The 21,691-nt window shown below is 43.0% G+C and overlaps 1 protein-coding gene across 2 annotated transcripts; it reads right to left on the reverse strand.

Annotated features, from left to right (window-relative positions):
• Window positions 1–5,590: 5,590 nt before the first annotated feature.
• On the reverse strand, window positions 5,591–20,909 carry LOC120021415 (cationic amino acid transporter 3-like). 2 transcript variants are annotated; one of them, XM_038965177.1, is made up of 12 exons: window positions 20,787–20,909; window positions 11,306–11,748; window positions 11,000–11,161; window positions 10,554–10,743; window positions 10,258–10,376; window positions 9,659–9,881; window positions 9,394–9,533; window positions 8,952–9,054; window positions 8,553–8,776; window positions 8,262–8,428; window positions 8,040–8,148; window positions 7,747–7,895 (listed from the first exon to the last, which is right to left on the reverse strand). In XM_038965177.1, the coding sequence occupies exons 2-12, from the start codon at window positions 11,670–11,672 to the stop codon at window positions 7,747–7,749; spliced, it is 1,953 nt and encodes a 650-aa protein (XP_038821105.1). In that variant the 5' UTR covers window positions 11,673–11,748; window positions 20,787–20,909. The 2 variants fall into 2 exon arrangements, with proteins under 2 accessions (XP_038821106.1, XP_038821105.1); XM_038965178.1 differs by lacking the exon at window positions 20,787–20,909 and having other exon boundaries at window positions 5,591–7,895; window positions 11,306–11,672.
• Window positions 20,910–21,691: the final 782 nt, after the last annotated feature.

The raw sequence follows: 21,691 nt of genomic DNA on the forward strand, positions 1-21,691 counted from the left end.
TTTTCTCAATGCCAGTTTCCACCCTCCCCATTGAACTTTTTGGGTTAGCTATGATCCCATTTGCTGCCAGGTCCATGTCCATATACAACGTTAATGCAAGCAGACCATATCTGAGAGCAATTTAAAGAGCCTCCTAGGTTCAAAGTATCTATGCAGCAGGAAACTAACCATTTGCTCAAAAAGAAAGCTATAACATGTATTAATCGACCTGAATTTTACTCTCCTTCAGGGTTGTTCAATACTGCATGTGTATAGTTGCATTTTATCCATTTGTAAATAGCCTGGGTGTTCTGGATCAATTCATTTCTAGAACAGGAAATGTCATAATGGTGTGATAGAAATGGGAAATTCCATGACTTTCAATATTTGTAGGAGATGCAGTGCATTTGGAAAGTATTCAAGACCCCTTGACTTTTTCCCAATTGTTTTACGTTTCAGCTTGTAGTGTCATACCCAAGAAGAATCAAGGCTGTAATCGCTGCCAAAGGTTCTTCAACAAAGTACTGGGTAAAGGGTCTAAATACCAGTTTGGGCACACCTACTCATTCAAGGCTTTTTCTTTATTTTTACTATTTTCTACATTGTAGAATAATAGTGAAGACATCAAAACTATGAAATAACACATATGGAATCATGTAGTAACCAAAAAAAGTGTTAAACAAACAAAAATATATTTTAGATTCTTCAAAGTAGCCACCCTTTGCCTTGATGACAGCTTTGCACACTCTTGGCATTCTCTCAACCAGCTTCACCTGGAATGATATTCCAACAGTCTTGGAGAAGTTCCCACATATGCTGAGCACTTGTTGGCGCTTTTCCTTCACTCTGTGGTCCAACTCATCCCAAACCATCTCAATTTGGTTGAGGTCGGTTGATTGTTGAGGCCAGATTGTTGATGCAGCACTCCATCACTCTCCTTGGTCAAATAGCCCTTACACAGCCTGGAGGTGTGTTGGGTCATTTTCCTGTTGAAAAACAAATGATAGTCCTACTAAGCGCAAACCAGATGGTATGGCGTATTGCTGCAGAATGTTGTGGTAGCCATGCTGGTTAAGTGTGCCTTGAATTCTAAATAAATCACTGACAGTGTCACCAGCAGAGCACACACACACCATAACACCTCCTCCTCCATGCTTCACGGTGGGAACCACACATGCGGAGATAATCCATTCACCTTCTTTGCATCAGACCAAAGGGCAGATTTCCACCAGTCTAATGTCTATTGCTCATGTTTCTTGACCCAAACAAGCCTCTTCTTATTATTGGTGTCCTTTAGTAGTGGTTTCTTTGCAGCAATTCGACCACGAAGGCCTGATTCACGCAGTCTCCTCTGAACAGTTGACGTTGAGAAGTGTCTGTTTCTTGAACTCTGTGAAGTATTTATTTGGGCTACAATTTCTGAGGCTGGTAACTCTAATGAACTTATCCTCTGCAGCAGAAGTAACTCTGGGTCTTCCTTTCCTGTGGCGGTCCCCATGAGAGCCAGTTTCATCATAGCGCTTGATGGTTTTTGCGGCTGCACTTAAAGAAACTTTCAATGTTCTTGAAATGTTCTGCATTGACTGAACTTCATGTCTTAAGGTAATGCTGTCGTTTCTCTTTGCTTATTTGAGCTGTTCTTGTCATAATATGGACTTGGTGTTTTACCAAATAGGGCTATCTTCTGTATACCACCCCTACCTTGTCACAACTGATTGGCTCAAACGCATTAAGGAAAGAATTTGCAAAATTTTCCAAAAACCTGTTTCTGCTTTGTCTTGTGTGTAGATTGATGAGGGAAAAAACCTATTGAATCTATTTTAAAATAAGACTAATGTAACAAAATGTAGAAAAAGTCAAGGGGTCTGAAAACTTTCCGAATGCACTGTATCTTACAACAACTGGAGTGTTGCTCTGTTCAGGGTAATAAGATAGTTTGGTTTCCCCTCTTTCACTTAAGTCACACCCTCTGATTATGAAAGGAGAGACATCCCTGGGGAAGTCCACAGCCTTTAGAGCAGGGGTGTCAAACTCATTCCACGGAGGGCCTAGTGTCTGCAGGTTTTTGGTTTTTCCTTTCAATAAAGCCCTAGACAACCAGGTGTGGGGAGTTCCTAACTAATTAGTGATGTTAATTCATCAATCAAGTACAAGGGAGGAGCGAAAACCCGCAGACACTCGGCCCCCCGTGGAATGAGTTTGACACCTGTGCTTTAGAGAGACATCCGTTACCTACATATTATACATGCGTATTGAGCCTCCATGTGCCAGACACATGTGAATACCCTCCCCACCACAGGTGGCTGGTGGCATCTTAATTGCGAAGGACGGGCTCATAGTCATGGCTGGAACGGAATAAATGGAATGGTATCGAACAAATGAAACGTGTTTTCCATGTGGTTCATACCATTCCATTAATTTCATTCCAGCCATTATTATGAGCTGTCCTCCCCTCAGCAGCCTCCTGTACTCCCCACCTATGTCGTTGAATGGACTCTCCTGACTGTATTCTCTGCTAGGCCAGGTACCAGATCAGCTGCTGAATTCACAACACTGGCGCTAAACCAACTTTGTTTTTCATTCTAAACCATTGAACGACTGTGATATAGGAATGTAGAGAGAACAATCTTTTCATATTTCATGTTCTCTTGCTATACTCCTGAGGCTCTGAGTGATGGTGCTTTCCTGCACAATGTCATGCAGAGGTTTGAAATGGCTATGAATCACGTCTTGATAAATCTAGTGAGAGCTAAGATGTATTCCAATTAAATTGTGACTTGTAGATGTCATTTCTTTTTTGAAACAAACGTAAAGCAGACCATGTTTCTTTAGCGGTGTGTAGGTTTGGAGTGCAGAGCACAAGGGCAGGTTCGATGTCTCCTATGCTTGTAAGAAATAAACATTTGATCTCAGCAAAGGCATGGTCAATATTCCAGTGCTCTATGATGCCCATCCAAAATACATGTGCTCAGTGTTAGTTGCCTTTGCATGCACACACATACTCCAATTCATTTCAAAATATTCCCCCAGCCTGGAAAAACACTGTTTATTCAACAAGCAGTTGAAAGAAATTGATATTCCGGAGGTTAAACTGGATGTACACTCTATATAAAAATAAGTATGTGGACACCCCTTCAAATTAGTGGATTCAGCTATTTCAGCCACACCCGTTGCTGACAGGTGTAGAAAATCAAGCACACAGCCATGCAATCTCCATAGACAAACATTGACAGTAAAATGGCCTTACTGAAGAGCTCAGTGACTTTCAACGTGGCACCGTCATAGGATGCCACCTTTCCAACAAGTCAGTTCATCAAATTTCTGCCGTGCTAGAGCAGTCCCGGTCAACTGTAAGTGCTGTTATTGTGAGGTGGAAACGTCTCGGAACAACAACAGCTTAACCCCGAAGTGGTAGGCCACACAAGCTCACAGAATGGGACTGCCGAGTGCTGAAGTGTGTTGCACGTAAAAAATTGTCTGTCCTCGGTTTCAAACTCACTACCGAGTTCCAAACTGCCTCTGAAAGCAATGTCAGCACAAGAACTGTTCGTCGGGAGCTTCATGAAATGGTTTTCCATGGCCGAGGAGCCGCAGACAAGCCTAAGATCACCATGCGCAATGCCAAGTGTCGGCTAGTGTGGTGTAAAGCTCACCACCATTGGACTCTGTAGCAGTGAAAATGTGTTCTCTGGAGTGATGAATCATGCTTCACCATCTGGTAGTCCGACGGACAAATTTGGGTTTGGCGGATGCCAGGAGAACGCTACCTGCCCCAATGCATAGTGCCAACTGTAAAGTTTGATGGAGGAGGAATAATGGTCTGGGGCTGTTTTTCATGGATCTGGCTAGGCCCCTTAAATTCAGGGAAGGGAAATCTTAATGCTACAGCAAACAATAACATTCTAGACGATTCTGTGCTTCCAACTTTGTGGCAACAGTTTGGGGAAGGCCCTTTTCTGTTTCAGCAAGACAATGCCCCTGTGCATAAAGCGAGGTCCATAGAGAAATGGTTTGTCAAGATCGGTGTGTAAGAATTTGACTGGCCTGCACAGAGCCCTGACCTCAACCCCATTGAACACTTTTGGGATGAATTAGAACGCTGACTGCAAGCCAGGCCTAATCGCCTAACATCAGTGCCCGACCTCACTAATGCTCTTGTGGCTGAATGGAAGCAAGTCCCCGCAGCAATGTTCCAACATCTAGTGGAAAGCCTTCCCAGAAAAGTGGAGGCTGTTATAGCAGCAAAGGGGGGACCAACTCCATATTAATACCCATGATTTTGGAATGAGATGGTCGACAAGCTGGTGTCCACATACTTTTGGTCATTAATGTTAAGACAGTGATGTATCTATTTGTACTACAAAGATAATATATACTCCCTATTAAATTGTGAACACTTGATAAGAAAATAACCAAATAATTTTTTTATTAACTAAAGTTAGACCACAACCTGTCGTTTCCAATGGAAGCAAATGAATCATAGTGGGCGGAACAAGCAAGGAGGTGGGCAGAGCCAAGCCGCGTTCTGGCATGTATTTGCATATTTCCGTTAGGAAACGGCTACTCTTTGAAGTGCGCATGTGCAATAACTCAAAAAGAAAACTGTATTGAGATCAAATGTTTAATCGATGAGAATATTAGCAGAAGGTTGGCCAAAATACATCTCACTCCATCTTTCCCCACTGCCGGCCACTGGGCTTCCTCTCATCACCATATTTGGTAATGGGTGGAAACGCCAACCGGCTGCTTCACATTAATACATCTGGTGAAACATCCGTCTCATTGTTCTATCTGTGAAACAACTGTTTGAAGTCTCCATTAGTACAATGCCATATACAAACACAAGAGGGCAGCACACACTAAATCATTTACCTTGTGAATGGTTACAAGGCACAACATTAAATGTTTTATTTTATTTAACCTTTATTTAACTAGGCAAGTCAGTTAATTAAGAACAAATTCTTATTTAAAAGTTCAAGAACATTAAAGTTCAAATATAGAGTGGCCAAATCATATGGGATTCTATTGTGAACTTAGAAACAATTCTTATTAATTGTGTATAATGTAACGTTAACTCCCCGATGGCCATCCACACAGCGAAACGGCACCACGTAGCCAGGTCCAGCTGCATCATGAGGTAGATGTTGACAAAGACACTGAACAAAGGCAGCAGGGGCACCTAGAGGGAAGAGGGACAGGTTAGTCATACTTTTACTGCATATCAAGCTGGATTATAAACTGGTTGTAAGACATGAATAAACACTGGACCTGTTTAAATAGTCAGAAACTGACCTTGAAGGTGAGAGCTTCCTTGCGCTCTGGTTGTCTCCAGATGATAATGGCACAAAGGATACAGAGCAAGGCCAGGAGAATCTGAACGCTTGTCATGTTTAACACATGAACCTAAATAAATACTTTCAGGTAGATATTAGGCATGCAATGCCATTCCAAAAGTTGCAACATTTAAGTGTTGTGAATCTGTAGATATGGAGGAAATGGATATGGATTTTCCCTCGGTTTGATAAGCTTATTGATTTTTATAACATTTATTTAATTAATTAAAAAAATTAAATAATTCAATCTACTGTTGAGAATCAACAAAGGCATAGAATGTCATTATAATAAACATTTATTTAGAAAAGACATTGAAAATACAGCTCATTTCTACATGACAGGCATATATTCACAGTATATAAAACCAAAGACCAAAAATATAATTGATATTTATGTGACAGCATTTAGAGTAGTACTGATCAATCAGTACTATGGCCTGATATGAGCCTTGGTTTACCGGCCCCTGGTATCTGAGGCGGGCGGTATTTTCAGGCACTGGTTTCTTTTTGAGATTCTTACAAGTTCTCAAGAAACAATAGTTTGTTAAAATGTATGTTAAGAAGCACAAGTATAAAACACCTCCTTTGAATTAGTGTCCATTTGTATAATATACAGCTTTATACAAATATGTTACAGCTATACACATACTGTACATTAGTTATTACTGTACTACAACAACTCACTTAAAAGGAAAACTCCACACAAATCCTATTTTGGTATTTGTTTCATTAGTCCATTGTTGATATCGGCCCAACAACTTTTGCAAGTCAACAATCAAGTTAAGATATCATTTTCTAAATACAGAAATACAGTTGGTATGATGCATTTTGCATCATATAATGCATCAGTTTTTGGATGGTATTTTCCTTTAAGAAACCATAGAACTCAATTATCCTCACCAACTCGTGTCTTTACAGCTGAGCACAAATATACTTCAGATTTAGAGAGCAGATTTTGCTGGTCAAATTCCTTATGTCCTTGACCTAGTGTCTCCAATGCCCACTGCATTTTGGTCAAGCAGCACCACAACTAGTGATTAATAGCAAATGGAATCACGAGTTGAAGTCTCAATCATTTGGTGGTGGAAAAGTTTTGCTATATAAAGTAAATCATTAAAGAAAGGGGGTCATCAAGAGTACTTTAAAAACTGTACATGTAAGAATACAATAACATCTATAAAATGACATTACTTGATTAATGTAATTTGAAAGGCATAAAAGAACTACATATAAAACAATTCTACAGAATAGAATGCTTAGATAAAATGATGCAAACTCGACAGCTAAGCTCCCAAGAACAAGTTTCAACGGAAACTAAAAAAAAACATTTGCTAACATGTTTTCACAAGCATCTACAACTAAAGTTACATCAGTGGTAGTGCATGACCAGGACTAAAGTCACTGCCTTTAAGATTCAACACAGAGCCAGTGAATAGACCCCCGGGGTACTGGTCTTTATTACACATCTGTAGACAGCTCAAGCATTCGAGGCAGGCAGAAATCTCAAACTCAAGTATGTCCATATAAAAAAAAGGGTAGTTCTGATTTGTAAAGCCAAACTCCAGAGAGATAAACAGAGATACATGAAGGGTGAGGGTACAAGAGTACAGTACGGCCCAAAATATATCAAATTAAGATGACACAGCAGCCAGCTAAATGTAGTGGTGCCAGGATGTCGTTTCATCAACTTTAAGGAAGAGCTACAATATCTCCATGTATTCTTCGGATGAACCTAATATGCATATACTGCTTCAGTTACACAGGGACTAACCACCGTGAAGACAATAACTTACATCATTACTTTGACTAGTTTACCATATGTTTAAAAACATTTTAAATGACAAAGACATCACTGACAACAGATTGTTCATAAATGCCTTTAGGATATTTAGTTCCCACGTCTCTGTGGTGATATCTCATCTTACAGAACAAGCTGACACCAACAATAAATACTAGTTTCTGCCACAAGGCATACAAGGCCCTACTGTTAAATACATTGCTCTGTGACAGGTGATGGAGGACAGTTTGTCTACGCCAGCGATCCACTAACCCTGTGCTGTTGATCAAAGTACACCGAGGCTCTGACCAAGATTGTAAACCCCATAGACACACTGGTACTCTGTTTACACATGGCCCTAACCAACACTCCTGGCCAGCTGAAGTTCATATTGCTGCTGGACACCAGGGGCTAACAATTAGAGGCACAGACACAATCAAACTTGGAAGAGACTAACTTCTAATAAATAAAATCACTAGTAATGTTAATAGCAATGTTTCAACTGTTAAAAATAGCATTCCTCAACTGTCCAATAAAGCTTAAAACAGAGATATCCCAAAAATGAAAGAAGAAAAAAACTGATGAATTGTAGTGTCAGTCAGTTGAATTGTCTGCCTTCACTGCAGAGGTATAATGTGTGGGGTTTCCTCCAGCCGTTCAGGGGCTCATCCCCTCCACCTCACTCTCGTCTCCCCCCAGGTAGATGGGCTTCTTCTTGGTCTGGAGGGCAGGCTCATATTTCCCAGGGGTGCTGCTGGCTGCCGCACTGCTGTGCCAAATCCCATAAAAGAAGTAGATTGCAAATCCTGAGGGAAGGAGTAAGAAGAATGGTTAGAGGAGTTCACACAAATTAAGTTAACATTCTGCTGCTCATAAAAACAGACTTAGCATGTGATTCTATTGTGACTTTAGAAACATTTCCTATTGTGTATAATGTCACGTTAACTCACCAATGGCCATCCACACAGCGAAACGGCACCACGTAGCCAGGTCCAGCTGCATCATGAGGTAGATGTTGACAAAGACACTGAACAGAGGCAGCCAAGGCAGCAGGGGCACCTAGAGGGAAGAGGGACAGGTTAGTCATACTTTAACTGCATATCAAGCTGGATTATAAACTGGTTGTAAGACATGAATAAACACTGGACCTGTTTAAATAGTCAGAAACTGACCTTGAAGGTGAGAGCTTCCTTGCTCTCTGGTTGTCTCCAGATGATAATGACACAAAGGGCACAGAGCAGGGCCAAGACTACACACACTGTGACCCACACAGGCTGAACCTCCATCAACTCATCCAGCTTCCCTGCCAGCACCACACACAGCACAGTGATGAGCACCGCTAGAAAGGATGAAGAGAGAGCGAGTTAAAAGTAGCTTTCTCAACAACAAAAAGAGCTGCTTTGAAAACAACCAATGGTCAACCGCATAAGACGGTAAGTGTGGGTGAGAGAGGTGTCACTCACAGATAATGGCCGTGGTGGCATAGACGATGTTCCCGGAGGTCTTGGTGGGTAAGGCACCACTGGGGAAGAGGAGGAGGCAGGGGGTGAATTTTTCCCTGAGGGGGCAGTCCTCCAGATCCAGGCCATACTCATCTCCACTGTCCCCCCGGGCCACCTTCTCCCCTCCAACCAGCTCCACTAGCTTTTCTGTCTGACTGGATGAGCTCAGGGTGCCGGGCTGGTACCTGGACAGACAGACAGGTCAGTCTCCTGGAACATGGGAGGTATTCACACTGAGCATGCCATGTAAAATACCATAAGCAAATCCAGTATAGGAGGATAATCACCATTTCAATATCACAAATGCTAGGTTAGGTATTAAAGTATGTTTAAAATAATGTGGTATAAGTCATCACCTACCTGAGGATAAGCACACAGATGGCCACTAGTGAGTAGGCCAGCAGTGTCCCTATAGACATGAGATCAACCAGGGCAGCCAGGTCAAAGAGGAAGGCCATCAGAGCTACAGGGAGAGGTGACAAAATCAGCATTACCATCATACTCACTACATAAAGACAATCTACTCCATGAAGTTGCTTCATTACCATCATTCTCACTATATAAAGACAATGTACTCCATGAAGTTGGTTATTTACACTAATTATTCAAAAACAATGGAACAAAAAACAGCATTCCGTTGTTCAGAGAATATTTTTCTACGGTCTTCCCTCATGCTGTACATTCCTACTTTCATACTTAAACACGAACACAGAGAACAGCAGGAAATGACTACAGTGGAACCCATAGGTAGTAGAGCAGAACCAGATGTATGAACAGAGAGAGGGCGGAGGGCCGAACTCACATGCCACACAGCCAGAGACGATAGTGGCCATCACGGGGGTCTTGGTGCGCGTGTTCATGCGGGACAGGCCACGGAACAGGAGCCCATCCTCTGCCATGGCGTAGATCACCCTCGGCATGGGGAACATGGACCCAAGCAGGCTAGGAAAACAACAAACATTGACTACATAGCAAAAACAGAATGACTTAAGTACCGATGAGCGTAGTGGATACGTTAAGGGAGCTATAGAACAGTAGCCATAGTGTGATCTATCAGCCTAACTGACCTGGTGGAGAGAGCACAGAGGGAACCCACAGCCACGATGTAGCGAGCAGGATACCAGCCCACGTAGTTGAAGGCCTCTGGCAGGGGGCTCCGGGTGTCCAGCATGTAGTAAGGCATCATGAGGGTGAGGGCTGCAGACACCCCGAAGTAGGCGAAGAAACAGATGAGCAGAGAGGCCACGATGCCCACGGGGATGGAACGCATGGGGTTCTTAGCCTCTTCGCCTGTGGGAAAATACAAGGCAGCACTATGAGAGAGGACCACCAAAGAGAACTTCAAGGCAGCAACTATTTAAAATTGGCAACCATTTTAAAAGTTACATTTTGAATAACGGAATGTAAGTGACTCGAGAAGAAACGAGGTGGACCTATCTAATGTTTAGCGCTAGTGCAAAGTAAATAGCTCAATTAACTTGATAAAGTATGACTAGAATTTATATATAAATACCTTGACTATTTTAATTTTGGAGAATCTCTTATAAAATGGGTTAAAGTTATGTATAGTAACCCTAGGTGTAAAATAGTAAATAATGGCTACTTCTCAGAAAAGTATTAAACTGTCAAGAGTTTGTTTAGCTCTGGAGCAAAGTAAGTAACTCACTGGTAGTGGCGATGCAGTCGAAACCAACGAATGCGTAGAAACAGGTAGCAGCACCGGACAGAATGCCACTGAGGCCAAAAGGAGCAAAACCACCTGAGCCAAACATCTTATCCACAACCCTGAGTGGCAGAGAGGACAAAATCCAATTATATGGTTATACTGTTATATTTCTGAAACCAAATGCAGAGATCAAACACAGCTAGTCACATACAAACATGATTTACTCCGTACGATTGGTCTATAATGGAATCTACAGCTAAATCTCAGCTGGTAGCCATATTAAATGAAGGACTCACTCCTGGGATATGCTGGAGGTGTTGGTGTAGTTGGGGTAGGTATTAACAAAGTCCTCCAGGGTGAGGTTCCAGTGGGCTGTGTCTCCCTTCACAAAGCCTGAGATGATGATGAAGCCCAGCACCACCAGGTTGACCCCAGTGAAAATCTTATTGATCAAGGCAGACTCACTCACTCCAAATGCCAGCAGTCCTGGAGGAAGCAACATGATGGCATGATTAACACAAATCTACATTTGTACATTGAGTCATTTGAGTCATTTCGCAGATGCTCTTATCCAGAGCGATGTACAGTTAGTGCTTTCATCTTTCAGTTAGCTAGGTGAGACAAACCAAGTCACATTACAATACTGTACATACAGCTTTTATGACGGGGTTATTAGTTATGTGCTGCCTCCCCGGGCCCCAACATTATCCATGTTGGTTGACAATGCTGGAGGAGTCCTCACCAGTTAATAAGAGCACGATGATGAGTGCAAACAGGTCAGGGTATTCAGCCAGCACGCCCCCCGGGACCTTCATGGCCATGGAAGACCTGAAGAAGAAGGAGATCTTCTCCTCCACTAGATTATCAAATGTAGAGCTCCAGGCTCGGGCCACACTGGCTGTACCTTAAGGACAGAGGACCAAGGAGAATAAGTTAACATGACGCAAAACATCAACCAAACTAAAGAGGATAAGCCATCCTAGAAACAAACCTCCATCCATGAACATAGTAGCTCAATGCGAAGCCGATTTCCTATCTACCAACTCACCGATGACATAGGAGAGGATGAGGTTCCATCCCGTGATGAAGGCCCAGATCTCACCAACCGTCACATAACTGTACAGGTACGCCGAACCCGTCTTGGGTACGCGGGACCCAAACTCGGCGTAACAGAGTCCGGCCAGCATAGAGGAGAGTGCAGCGATGAGGAAGCAGAGAACGATGGCAGGTCCAGCCTTCTCCCTGGCCACTTCACCAGCCAGGACGTACACCCCTGCCCCCAGGGTGGAGCCCACCCCCAGGGCTACCAGGTCCAGTGTGGAGAGGCAGCGGGCAAAGCGGGTTCCCTCATCGGAGCAATCCAGTGCCCTGCGTCGCAGCAGGATCCGGCCGAAGGAGGCCATCTTTTCTACCATGGTTGTCTGTGGAGGGAGCTGGTGCTGATCAGAGCAGTGAAAACGCGTCACGAGCTGAGATGCAGCAGGAGAGATCCTAAGGTCAAACACAGTAGAGAAGCAGATTCATGAGTATATAAGAAAGTCTATAGGCAAAATGTATGCTATTAGTTCTTGCTAATGACATGAAATATGATTTTTTTTTTTTACTTTGTTTTGTGTGCAATCCTTGTTTGCAAACCAACTGTCTCTGGAATAACAAACTGATTAACTGATTAGTGAGCAAACAACATGAACATTCAAGAAAATTGCCCTGGCAAAGGAATAGCCTACTGCTAAGATGGATAATATTTGGTCAAGTCGGGACATTACAATTGTGTTTGATGCCACACTAGTGGTTCCTCCTAATCTGGTAATTCCAGTAATTCTTCCATTTTGGGATTTGGTCCATGTTTTAAATTTCCCTCCTGCATGTTTCCAGACAACCAAACCACACATTCTTCTAAGAAACAGCATGCTGGTATTATGGAACTTCCCAGAAATACATTTATTCACCTTAGGGCTTTATGAAAATAAAAAACAAACTGACAGAGAGAGCTTTGAGAAGCAGACATGGACGCGAACACCAATATCTCTGTGCGTCGCAATCCCCTTATAACCTTCCTGGAGGACTACTGAGTTAAAGACATGCTGACCAACTTTCAGTCATCAGAAACAATTGTTGTGTAGTCTATTATAAACTGGGTGGTTACAACCCTGAAGGCTGATTGGCTGACAGCCATGGTATATCAGACCATCTACCACTGGTTTTACAAAACATTTATTTTTACTGCTCTAATTACATTGGTAACCAGTTTATAATAGCAATAAGGCACTTCAGGGGCTTGTGGTATATGGCCAATATACCACGACTAAGGGCTGTATCAAGGCACTCCGCGTTGCGCATAAGAACAGCCCTTAGCCATGGTATATTAGCCATATACCACATTTCCCCTCGTGTCTTATTGCTTAATTATGCTCTAGTACCTAATAGGCTATATTCTATCACATATTCAAGTCCATATCAAGTTTCCAGAATACAGATAGTAAAAAATGTTATCCTAATGAAGTGATACCACGTGGTAAGACAACCACTTTGGCATTTAGCCTACATAGATTAAAAAAATATATATTACCAAGTTCAACACTGTCACAAGGTTCATTTGCATTCCACCAAGAGCATGTATCAGCGTTTCCCCTGTATTCATTCAGCAGCGGCGGGCCGCCAATGCCAAAAAATTGTCTCCACTCCAAAATATATATATAATTTTAATTAATTTTAATTTTTATTTAGACACACATGGTAAAAATGATTTCAGTGTAAGCTTAAACGACTAAACCCATATATAATGTATGTACAAATTATAATGGAGCTATATACACTGCTCAAAAAAATAAAGGGAACACTAAAATAACACATCCTAGATCTGAATGAATGAAATATTCTTATTAAATACTTTTTTCTTTACATAGTTGAATGTGCTGACAAGAAAATCACACAAAAATTATCAATGGAAATCAAATTTATCAACCCATGGAGGTCTGGATTTGGAGTCACACTCAAAATTAAAGTGGAAAACCACACTACAGGCTGATCCAACTTTGATGTAATGTTCTTAAAACAAGTCAAAATGAGGCTCAGTAGTGTGTGTGGCCTCCACGTGCCTGTATGACCTCCCGACAACGCCTGGGCATGCTCCTAATGAGGTGGCGGATGGTCTCCTGAGGGATCTCCTCCCAGACCTGGACTAAAGCATCCGCCAACTCCTGGACAGTCTGTGGTGCAACGTGGCGTTGGTGGATGGAGCGAGACATGATGTCCCAGATGTGCTCAATTGGATTCAGGTCTGGGGAACGGGCGGGCCAGTCCATAGCATCAATGCCTTCCTCTTGCAGGAACTGCTGACACACTCCAGCCACATGAGGTCTAGCATTGTCTTGCATTAGGAGGAACCCAGGGCCAACCGCACCAGCATATGGTCTCACAAGGGGTCTGAGGATCTCATCTCGGTACCTAATGGCAGTCAGGCTACCTCTGGCGAGCACATGGAGGGCTGTGCGGCCCCCCAAAGAAATGCCACCCCACACCATGACTGACCCACCGCCAAACCGGTCATGCTGGAGGATGTTGCAGGCAGCAGAACGTTCTCCACGGCGTCTCCAGACTGTCACGTCTGTCACATGTGCTCAGTGTGAACCTGCTTTCATCTGTGAAGAGCACAGGGCGCCAGTGGCGAATTTGCCAATCTTGGTGTTCTCTGGCAAATGCCAAACGTCCTGCACGGTGTTGGGCTGTAAGCACAACCCCCACCTGTGGACGTCGGGCCCTCATGGAGTCTGTTTCTGACCGTTTGAGCAGACACATGCACATTTGTGGCCTGCTGGAGGTCATTTTGCAGGGCTCTGGCAGTGCTCCTCCTGCTCCTCCTTGCACAAAGGCAGAGGTAGCGGTCCTGCTGCTGGGTTGTTGCCCTCCTACGGCCTCCTCCACGTCTCCTGATGTACTGGCCTGTCTCCTGGTAGCGCCTCCATGCTCTGGACACTACGCTGACAGACACAGCAAACCTTCTTGCCACAGCTCGCATTGATGTGCCATCCTGGATGAGCTGCACTACCTGAGCCACTTGTGTGGGTTGTAGACTCCGTCTCATGCTACCACTAGAGTGAAAGCACCGCCAGCATTCAAAAAAAGTGACCAAAACATCAGCCAGGAAGCATAGGAACTGAGAAGTGGTCTGTGGTCACCACCTGCAGAACCACTCCTTTATTGGGGGTGTCTTGCTAATTGCCTATAATTTCCACCTGTTGTCTATTCCATTTGCACAACAGCATGTGAAATGTATTGTCAATCAGTGTTGCTTCCTAAGTGGACAGTTTGATTTCACAGAAGTGTGATTGACTTGGAGTTACATTGTGTTGTTTAAGTGTTCCCTTTATTTTTTTGAGCAGTGTATTTAGGAACTAGCCATCACCAAAATAAAAACCAGACAGTCACGGAGAAACAAAAATCACAAAAATGTTATGGCGTGGGGCCTCCACTGATTTTGTTCATGTTTGAGCCCCATGGCAAAATGTGTAGAATAGCAGGAAATCATACTGAACAAAAATTATTTATGTCTGTACTAAAGCCCTTTTGTGGCCTATGACCTCCCAGGCCCACCCGTGGCTCCGCCACTGCCCAGTCGTGTGAAATCCATAGATTAGGGCCTAATTAATGAAGTTCAATTGACTGATTTCCTTATGTGAACTGTAACTCAGTAAAATCTTTGAAATTGTTGCATATTACGTTTATATTTTTGTTCAATATAGCTTTAAAAATTGATTTTTTTTTGTTCAGACCCATTACAAAATGTGTAGAATAGCGGGAAACTAGCTTTAAAATGGTAAAAGTGTCTCTCCGCCAATGTGTAGAATTGCAAGAAATTTGCTTTAAAACAGCTTAAAAATCGAACATTTCCATTTGGCGACTGTGCCATTGGCCACGCCCACTACCACACCCCTGTATATCTTACGCATGTTGCACAGTACTAAAGGTCATTATGGCTACTGCTTATTCTACATATCTGAGACACTGCCTCTTCAGCAGCACACCCCAAACACTCTACAAAGCCTGGAGACTTGTAGCTTAGCATGTGACACTTAGACCTATAATAATAATAATACATGTGTACAGGCCCATTCTACATGTTGTTATCCATAGAAGACAGTGCACAATCACCGGAAGAGTGTTGAGAAAACTATTTGCAAACACAGAACAAAAAAAGGAATGGCAATATAAAATAAACATAGTCCCTGGCCTCTGAAGGTATTGGGAAATTAAAACAATTGTTCAAAAATAACAACTTTCATGTTTCGGGCATTGCGTCTGCCACATTAGTCACTGTCACAAACTGTCTACAGGGAAAATAGCCAATGCAGGTTTGATCGGGCTAGCAGCCGTGATTGGATCAGGATGGTGCTGGTATGGGGCCAAGTAGAAAATAATTGCAGCCAACAATACTGTCTCCTTTACTTGGACACGCACAATGGCTTCCCTCATTTAAGTCTGCATGGGCTTGGCATGTCCACCTTGTAACTTAAACCACTGTTCTAAAACACGGAAAGCATGACTGTGCTCTCTAGGGGTTGATTTAACAACTGAATAGTTACGCAAGACTGACATGCTGAAACAGATACCGAGTGTGCTCTGCTCGCCGTGAAGAGTTAAACTAGCAATTACCCACCTTGGGCAAGTAACCGAAAAGTTACTTGTTCGAATCCCCGAGCAGACTAGGTGAATAATCTCTTGATGTGCATTTGAGCAAGGCACTTATCCCTCCCTGGATAAGAGCATTTGCTAAATTACTCAAAATGTAAACGTAGCCATTTTAGAGTTAGGCAGGCCGCATCTCTGGCCCTGGGAATGTGCCCTCTGGGAATCTCCCTGCCAGCGATTCATGCGCAGTGCCTGAGAGGTTTAGTCTTTTGTTCTGCCCACACAATAAGCTCTCGAGATAGCCTCTTTGGTCTGAGTGACGCAGGGTGGCTGGCTTGTGTGTATGATTGAGTGGATGTGTGAAACCAGGTTGTGAAGAAGCTAATGCTCAACTCTTCTAATGTTACGTCTGAAAGCTCAAAATCAGACATGCTCGTTGGAGCCTCCAGGCTGAAAGGGTTTAGTGTCCATCTGCCCTTTTCTGTAATAGGTAGGCTGTAGTATACAATGGATAGGACTACTTCAGCAGACCTAAATTACTAGGCCTGGGCTAATTGGCGTAATACCATTTGGATTGCATTTAGCCTTTTGCTGTGGTGCTTTTTACTAGCCCCCCACCTTCCCTCTGTAGTACAGTAGGTAGTGAATATTAGGTGCCTCGCTGAGCTTTTGTAAACATATCTAAAAGGATTATCCCAAGACTAACCAACCTGTTAATCTCATTAGGGACTGTTGCTCACTCTACACAAAGCATGTTATTGTTTTGACTCTCACTGTCAACAACATGTCTGTTTACTTCATGTGTAGCCCCTTCTCTGCCAGTATGACTGTTTTTTGTTATCATGGTGTCCTAAACTTGCTAGTGCTAAAAGATAACACACGAAACAAACACACTGAAGACCAAATGATTCGCTTAGTTATTATAGTGTACAAGTAAATGGAAAGAGTGGGTTCCCTTAGTGATTATAGACAGTGTTCCTGCCCACTGGTAAAGTTCACTATTCTTCTTTTTAAACCCACATGGCAGTCATAGACACTGAAATACATAGATATTGACTACCATTAGGCTTACACACAATGTAGATGAGAAGACCCACAGAGATAATATTAAGGTGGAAGTAGTATGGTATGGGGGATTTATTGTCTCTCTCAGTCCCGGCGTGTGGGATAGAGAAGAGGGTTGGTCGACGGGTTGTTCTGCCGGTCACTTGCCCTCACCAGTCTCTAAAAGGGGGATTTGTAGAGAGATTGCACAGCTTGATCAATATTGTACTACATTGTTGAGGAGAGTTATGCAAGTAACTAATAAACTTTGATTTTTCTCTACTCTTAAAAAAACACATTTTAACTGTAACAAACATACCCATTAATGGGTACACTGTTCAACATGACTGGATCAGAAAATTGCAGCCCTACATTTCATGTTTGACTAATGACTGCAGACTTCATGACCAGAAGAATCACGTGACAAACCGGGTCACTGTGTAATGCGGGTAGAGTAGCGTTAATTGGGGAGTGGATACTTTTTAAGAGGTTTGTACAAATGCGGCACTCTGTCAGTGTGGGGAATTCAAGAGTGTCCTTTCAGCATTCTAATCTCAGTGGGTAGCTCACCCTTGGAGCTACGTGATGGGCGGCTACATTTCATATGTCATTGTCAATAGTTGTCCAGCTGTTTGAAGTTATGGAACAATCTGTTTTCTAGGCAAAGAAGGACATACTGCTGTGAGTGAACTGCGCAACCTCAAACCAATGGAACCAAGCCAACAGGGTCCCTCCCTCCTTCCTCAAGGTCCAATACATTCCCTATGACAACTGACCAGTCTAGGAAATACACCAGGCTAGGGGCAAATCCCAAAAATTTCTGAAAATGTCCCTGTAATTATCATGACGAAAGCATTTTTATTTCCATCGATCAGCTTAGAATACTAAGGTGAACAAATAAACACCTCCAATGCAAAGAGCGACCCCATGAAAGAGTCAGAAGGTGCAAAAAAATAACAATTTGTCCTCTGCATAATGACCAACCTGAACATCAAACTCAGTGAGCGCAAATAAAAATTGAAACCTATTGCCAGCTAAACCATTCTAAAACAGGTGGGAAGAACAAGAATAGGCCTATTGAAAATGAGAGTGATATCATCCTGTTTATAGAAGTGACACCATCCTGTCCATGCACAACTGACATGTGACTGAAGTCAAAACATCACAACTGTCAACACATGATCCTCAATTTGAAAATTAAATGTAAAAAATGTTGCTGCTGAAGTGGCTAGCTACAACTGTAAAATGCAGCCATCAAGATAGCGTAAGCTACCTGCCAGTAGCCCAAACTGATGCAACACATCAAAAAGTGCTAGCTACAGCTAACGGACAACAGTCATGCCAAGCCCAAGGACCTGTCTATTGGCTACTAAACTCAGCAAAAAAAGAAAACTTCCCTTTTTCAGGACCCTGTCTTTCAAAGATAATTTGTAAAAAACCAAATAACTTCACAGATCTTCATTGTAAAGGATTTAAACATGTTTCCCATGCTTGTTCAATGAACCATAAACAATGAACATGTACCTGTGGAACGGTCATTAAAGACACTAACAACTTAGACTGTAGGCAATTAAGGTCACAGTTATGAAAACTTAGCACACTAAAGAGGCCTTTCTATTGACTTTGAAAAACACCAAAAGAAAGATGCCCAGGGTCCCTGCTCATCTGCGTGAACGTGCCTTAGGCATGCTGAAAGGAGGCATGAGGACTGCAGATGTGGCCAAGGCAATAAATTGCAATGTCCGTACTGTGAGACGCCCAAGACAGCGCTACAGGGAGACAGGACGGACAGCTGATCGTCCTCGCAGTGGCAGACCACGTGTAACAACACCTGCACAGGATCAGTACATCCAAACATCACACCTGCGGGACAGGTACAGGATGGCAACAACAACTGCCTGAGTTACACCAGGAACGCACAATCCCTCCAACAGTGCTCAGAATGTCTGCAATAGGCTGAGAGAGGCTGGACTGAGGGCTTGTAGGCCTGTTGTAAGGCAGGTCCTCACCAGACATCACAGGCAACAACGTCGCCTATGGGCACAAACCCACCGTCGCTGGACCAGACAGGACTGGCAAAAAGTGCTCTTCACTGACAAGTTGCGGTTTTGTCTCACCAGGGGTGATGGTCGGATTCGCGTTTATCGTCGAAGGAATGAGCGTTACACCGAGGCCTGTACTCTGGAGCGGGATCGATTTGGAGGTGGAGGGTCCGTCATGGTCTGAGGCATCATCGGACTGAGCTTGTTGTCATTGCAGGCAATCTCAACGCTGTGCGTTACAGGGAAGACATCCTCCTCCCTCATGTGGTACCCTTCCTGCAGGCTCATCCTGACATGACCCTCCAGCATGACAATGCCACTAGCCATACTGCTCGTTCTGTGCATGATTTCCTGCAAGACAGGAATGTCAGTGTTCTGCCATGGTCAACGAAGAGCCGGGATCTCAATTCCATTGAGCACAACCTGTTGGAACGGAGGGTGAGGGCTAGGGCCATTCCCCCCAGAAATGTCCTGGAACTTGCAGGTGCCTTGGTGGAAGAGTGGGGTAACATCTCACAGCAAGAACTGGCAAATCTGGTGCAGTCCATGAGGAGATGCACTGCAGTACTTAATGCAGCTGGTGGCCACACCAGATACTGACTGTTACTTTGGACCTCCCCTTTGTTCAGGGACACATTATTCAATTTCTGTTAGTCATATGTCTGTGGAACTTCTTCAGTTTATGTCTCAGTTGTTGAATCTTGTTATGTTCATACAAATATTTACACATGTTAAGTTTGCTGAAAATAAACGCAGTTGATGATGAGAGGACGTTTCTTCTTTTGGTGAGTTTATTACACTAACCTGTGAAAGTTGTCTATGATCGGTTTGCTAGTTAGCTACCTTAGTACGCGTTGGTAAATTCACTCTGGCTATCTACTCCGATTTCAGAGCACTCTCGTCTGAGCGTGCCAGAGCGCAGAATAATTGATGACTAACGCCCAACACCCGTTGAATATGGGCGGTGCCAGTAAACATCGACAAAAAAAATCTGTTACACAGTTACATACACCAACGCTCTGGATAACATGGAAACAGACTAACCAGCTCTGCTTGGGCGAGTAAAATGGTCAGAGTGAGGTGTTCTCTCATTTTTGTCTCGAAGTAGCTAACAAGCTAGCCAACCGTAGCTTGTTAGCCTCTGTGTGGTCAGGACGCTCGGATCAACGCTACTCCTAGGCCAGAGCGTCCAATTGAACGCTCCGAGAGCGAAACACTCTGAATTTACCAACGCCCAGAGCGCACTCCAGAGCGAATTTACGAACGCTTCCATATGTATGCTACACACATCCACACAGTGCGTTGATGTGTAGTTTCCTAGTTAGCTAGTTAAATATATACATTACATTGTTAACGAACGTTAGATAACGTTTGCTAGTTGACTCAAGAATGTTTGTTTGCTAGCTAGCACGAGCTGGCTAAACAATAATTAATTGACACTTTTTCACACGGCAAACAGTTGCAGTAATGTAAATTTAAACTGCACGTATTTAATGAAATTGATCATTACAATACAATATTAGCAATATGCTAGTTAGCTATCGTCTAAAACAACCGCCTAGCGAGCAATGCTGGTAACGTTCGTTGTAAGATGTTAGGTTAGGTAAACATCTATTGGTTTCAAACAAATACCACCGATCATTCTAATACCAAAACAATAACCATGAATGTATTGTTTCAAAAACGAGTAACAGGAGTACATCTGACGGCACATGAGAAATAATTGCGTCAGAGTTTTAGTAAAAGACTACGGAGGCTCGTGCAGTTCATGCAAACACATGGACCACGATATCAAAAGGTATAAAGCAGACATACTTTACGTTGCTCTTCACTCTGAAGTGTTCGGCACGACAAAATACTGCTGACTTCCATAGGCTGATGAAACATCCCAATTTCCTTGGTCAAATGTCCTTGTGGACGTTTTGATTTGAGGGCGGAGCCAGTGACGTATAAATCATAGTATAAACAAGCCCTTCTTTATGGGGCAGTGCTATCAGGGATTCTTTGGACCTCCACACCCTTAACCGTTACCTAACCATTTTACATTTCAACTTCAAAGGGGGGTATGGACGTCCCAAGGATTCTAGATAGCAGGAACCCTTCTTTGAGGGGTGGAGCAAACTATTCATGAATTCCAGGGTGCTTCTCAATATTCTAAAGTGGCTTCCTCTGTGTGTGTGTGTGTGTGTGTGTGTGTGTGTGTGTGTGTGTGTGTGTGTGTGTGTGAGAGAGAGAGAGAGATTACACAGACCCACAAATAATTAGAAAATAAATCAAATTTGGATAAACTATCTATTGGGTGAAATACCACAGTGTGCCATCACAGCAGCAAAATGTGTGACCTGTTGCCACACGAAAAGGGCAACCAGTGAAGAACAAACACCATTGTAAATACAACCTATATTTATGTTTATTTATTTTCCCTTTCGTACTTTAACAATTTGCACATCATTACAACACTGTATATATACATAATATAATTTTTGAAATGTCTTTATCCTTTTGGAACTTTTGTAAATGTAATGTTTACTGTACATTTTTTATTGTTTATTTCACTTTTGTTTATTATCTATTTCACTTGCTTTGGTAATGTGAACATATGTTTCCCATGCCAATAAAGCCCTTTAAATTGAATTTAATTGAGAGAGGAGAACTCATCATATTCATGTCTCCTTCGCCCAAATACTGGTTCAGGCAGCAGCCTGCCATCCCCAAAAGAG

This window comes from Salvelinus namaycush, chromosome 26 (assembly GCF_016432855.1).
Source record: "Salvelinus namaycush isolate Seneca chromosome 26, SaNama_1.0, whole genome shotgun sequence".
NCBI lineage: Eukaryota > Metazoa > Chordata > Actinopteri > Salmoniformes > Salmonidae > Salvelinus > Salvelinus namaycush.

Bases quoted from the DNA above. Each gene is read 5' to 3' on its own strand.
- LOC120021415 (XM_038965178.1), bottom strand. From the start codon at position 11,672: ATGGTAGAAAAGATGGCCTCCTTCGGCCGGATCCTGCTGCGACGCAGG. The intron at 9,055-9,393 runs GTGAGTTCGGCC...CTCTCCCTGTAG, and splicing joins CGTCTCTGGCTGTGTGGCAT to CTCTGATGGCCTTCCTCTTT. The intron at 7,896-8,039 runs GTGAGTTAACGT...TCCTTCCCTCAG, and splicing joins CGCTGTGTGGATGGCCATTG to GATTTGCAATCTACTTCTTT.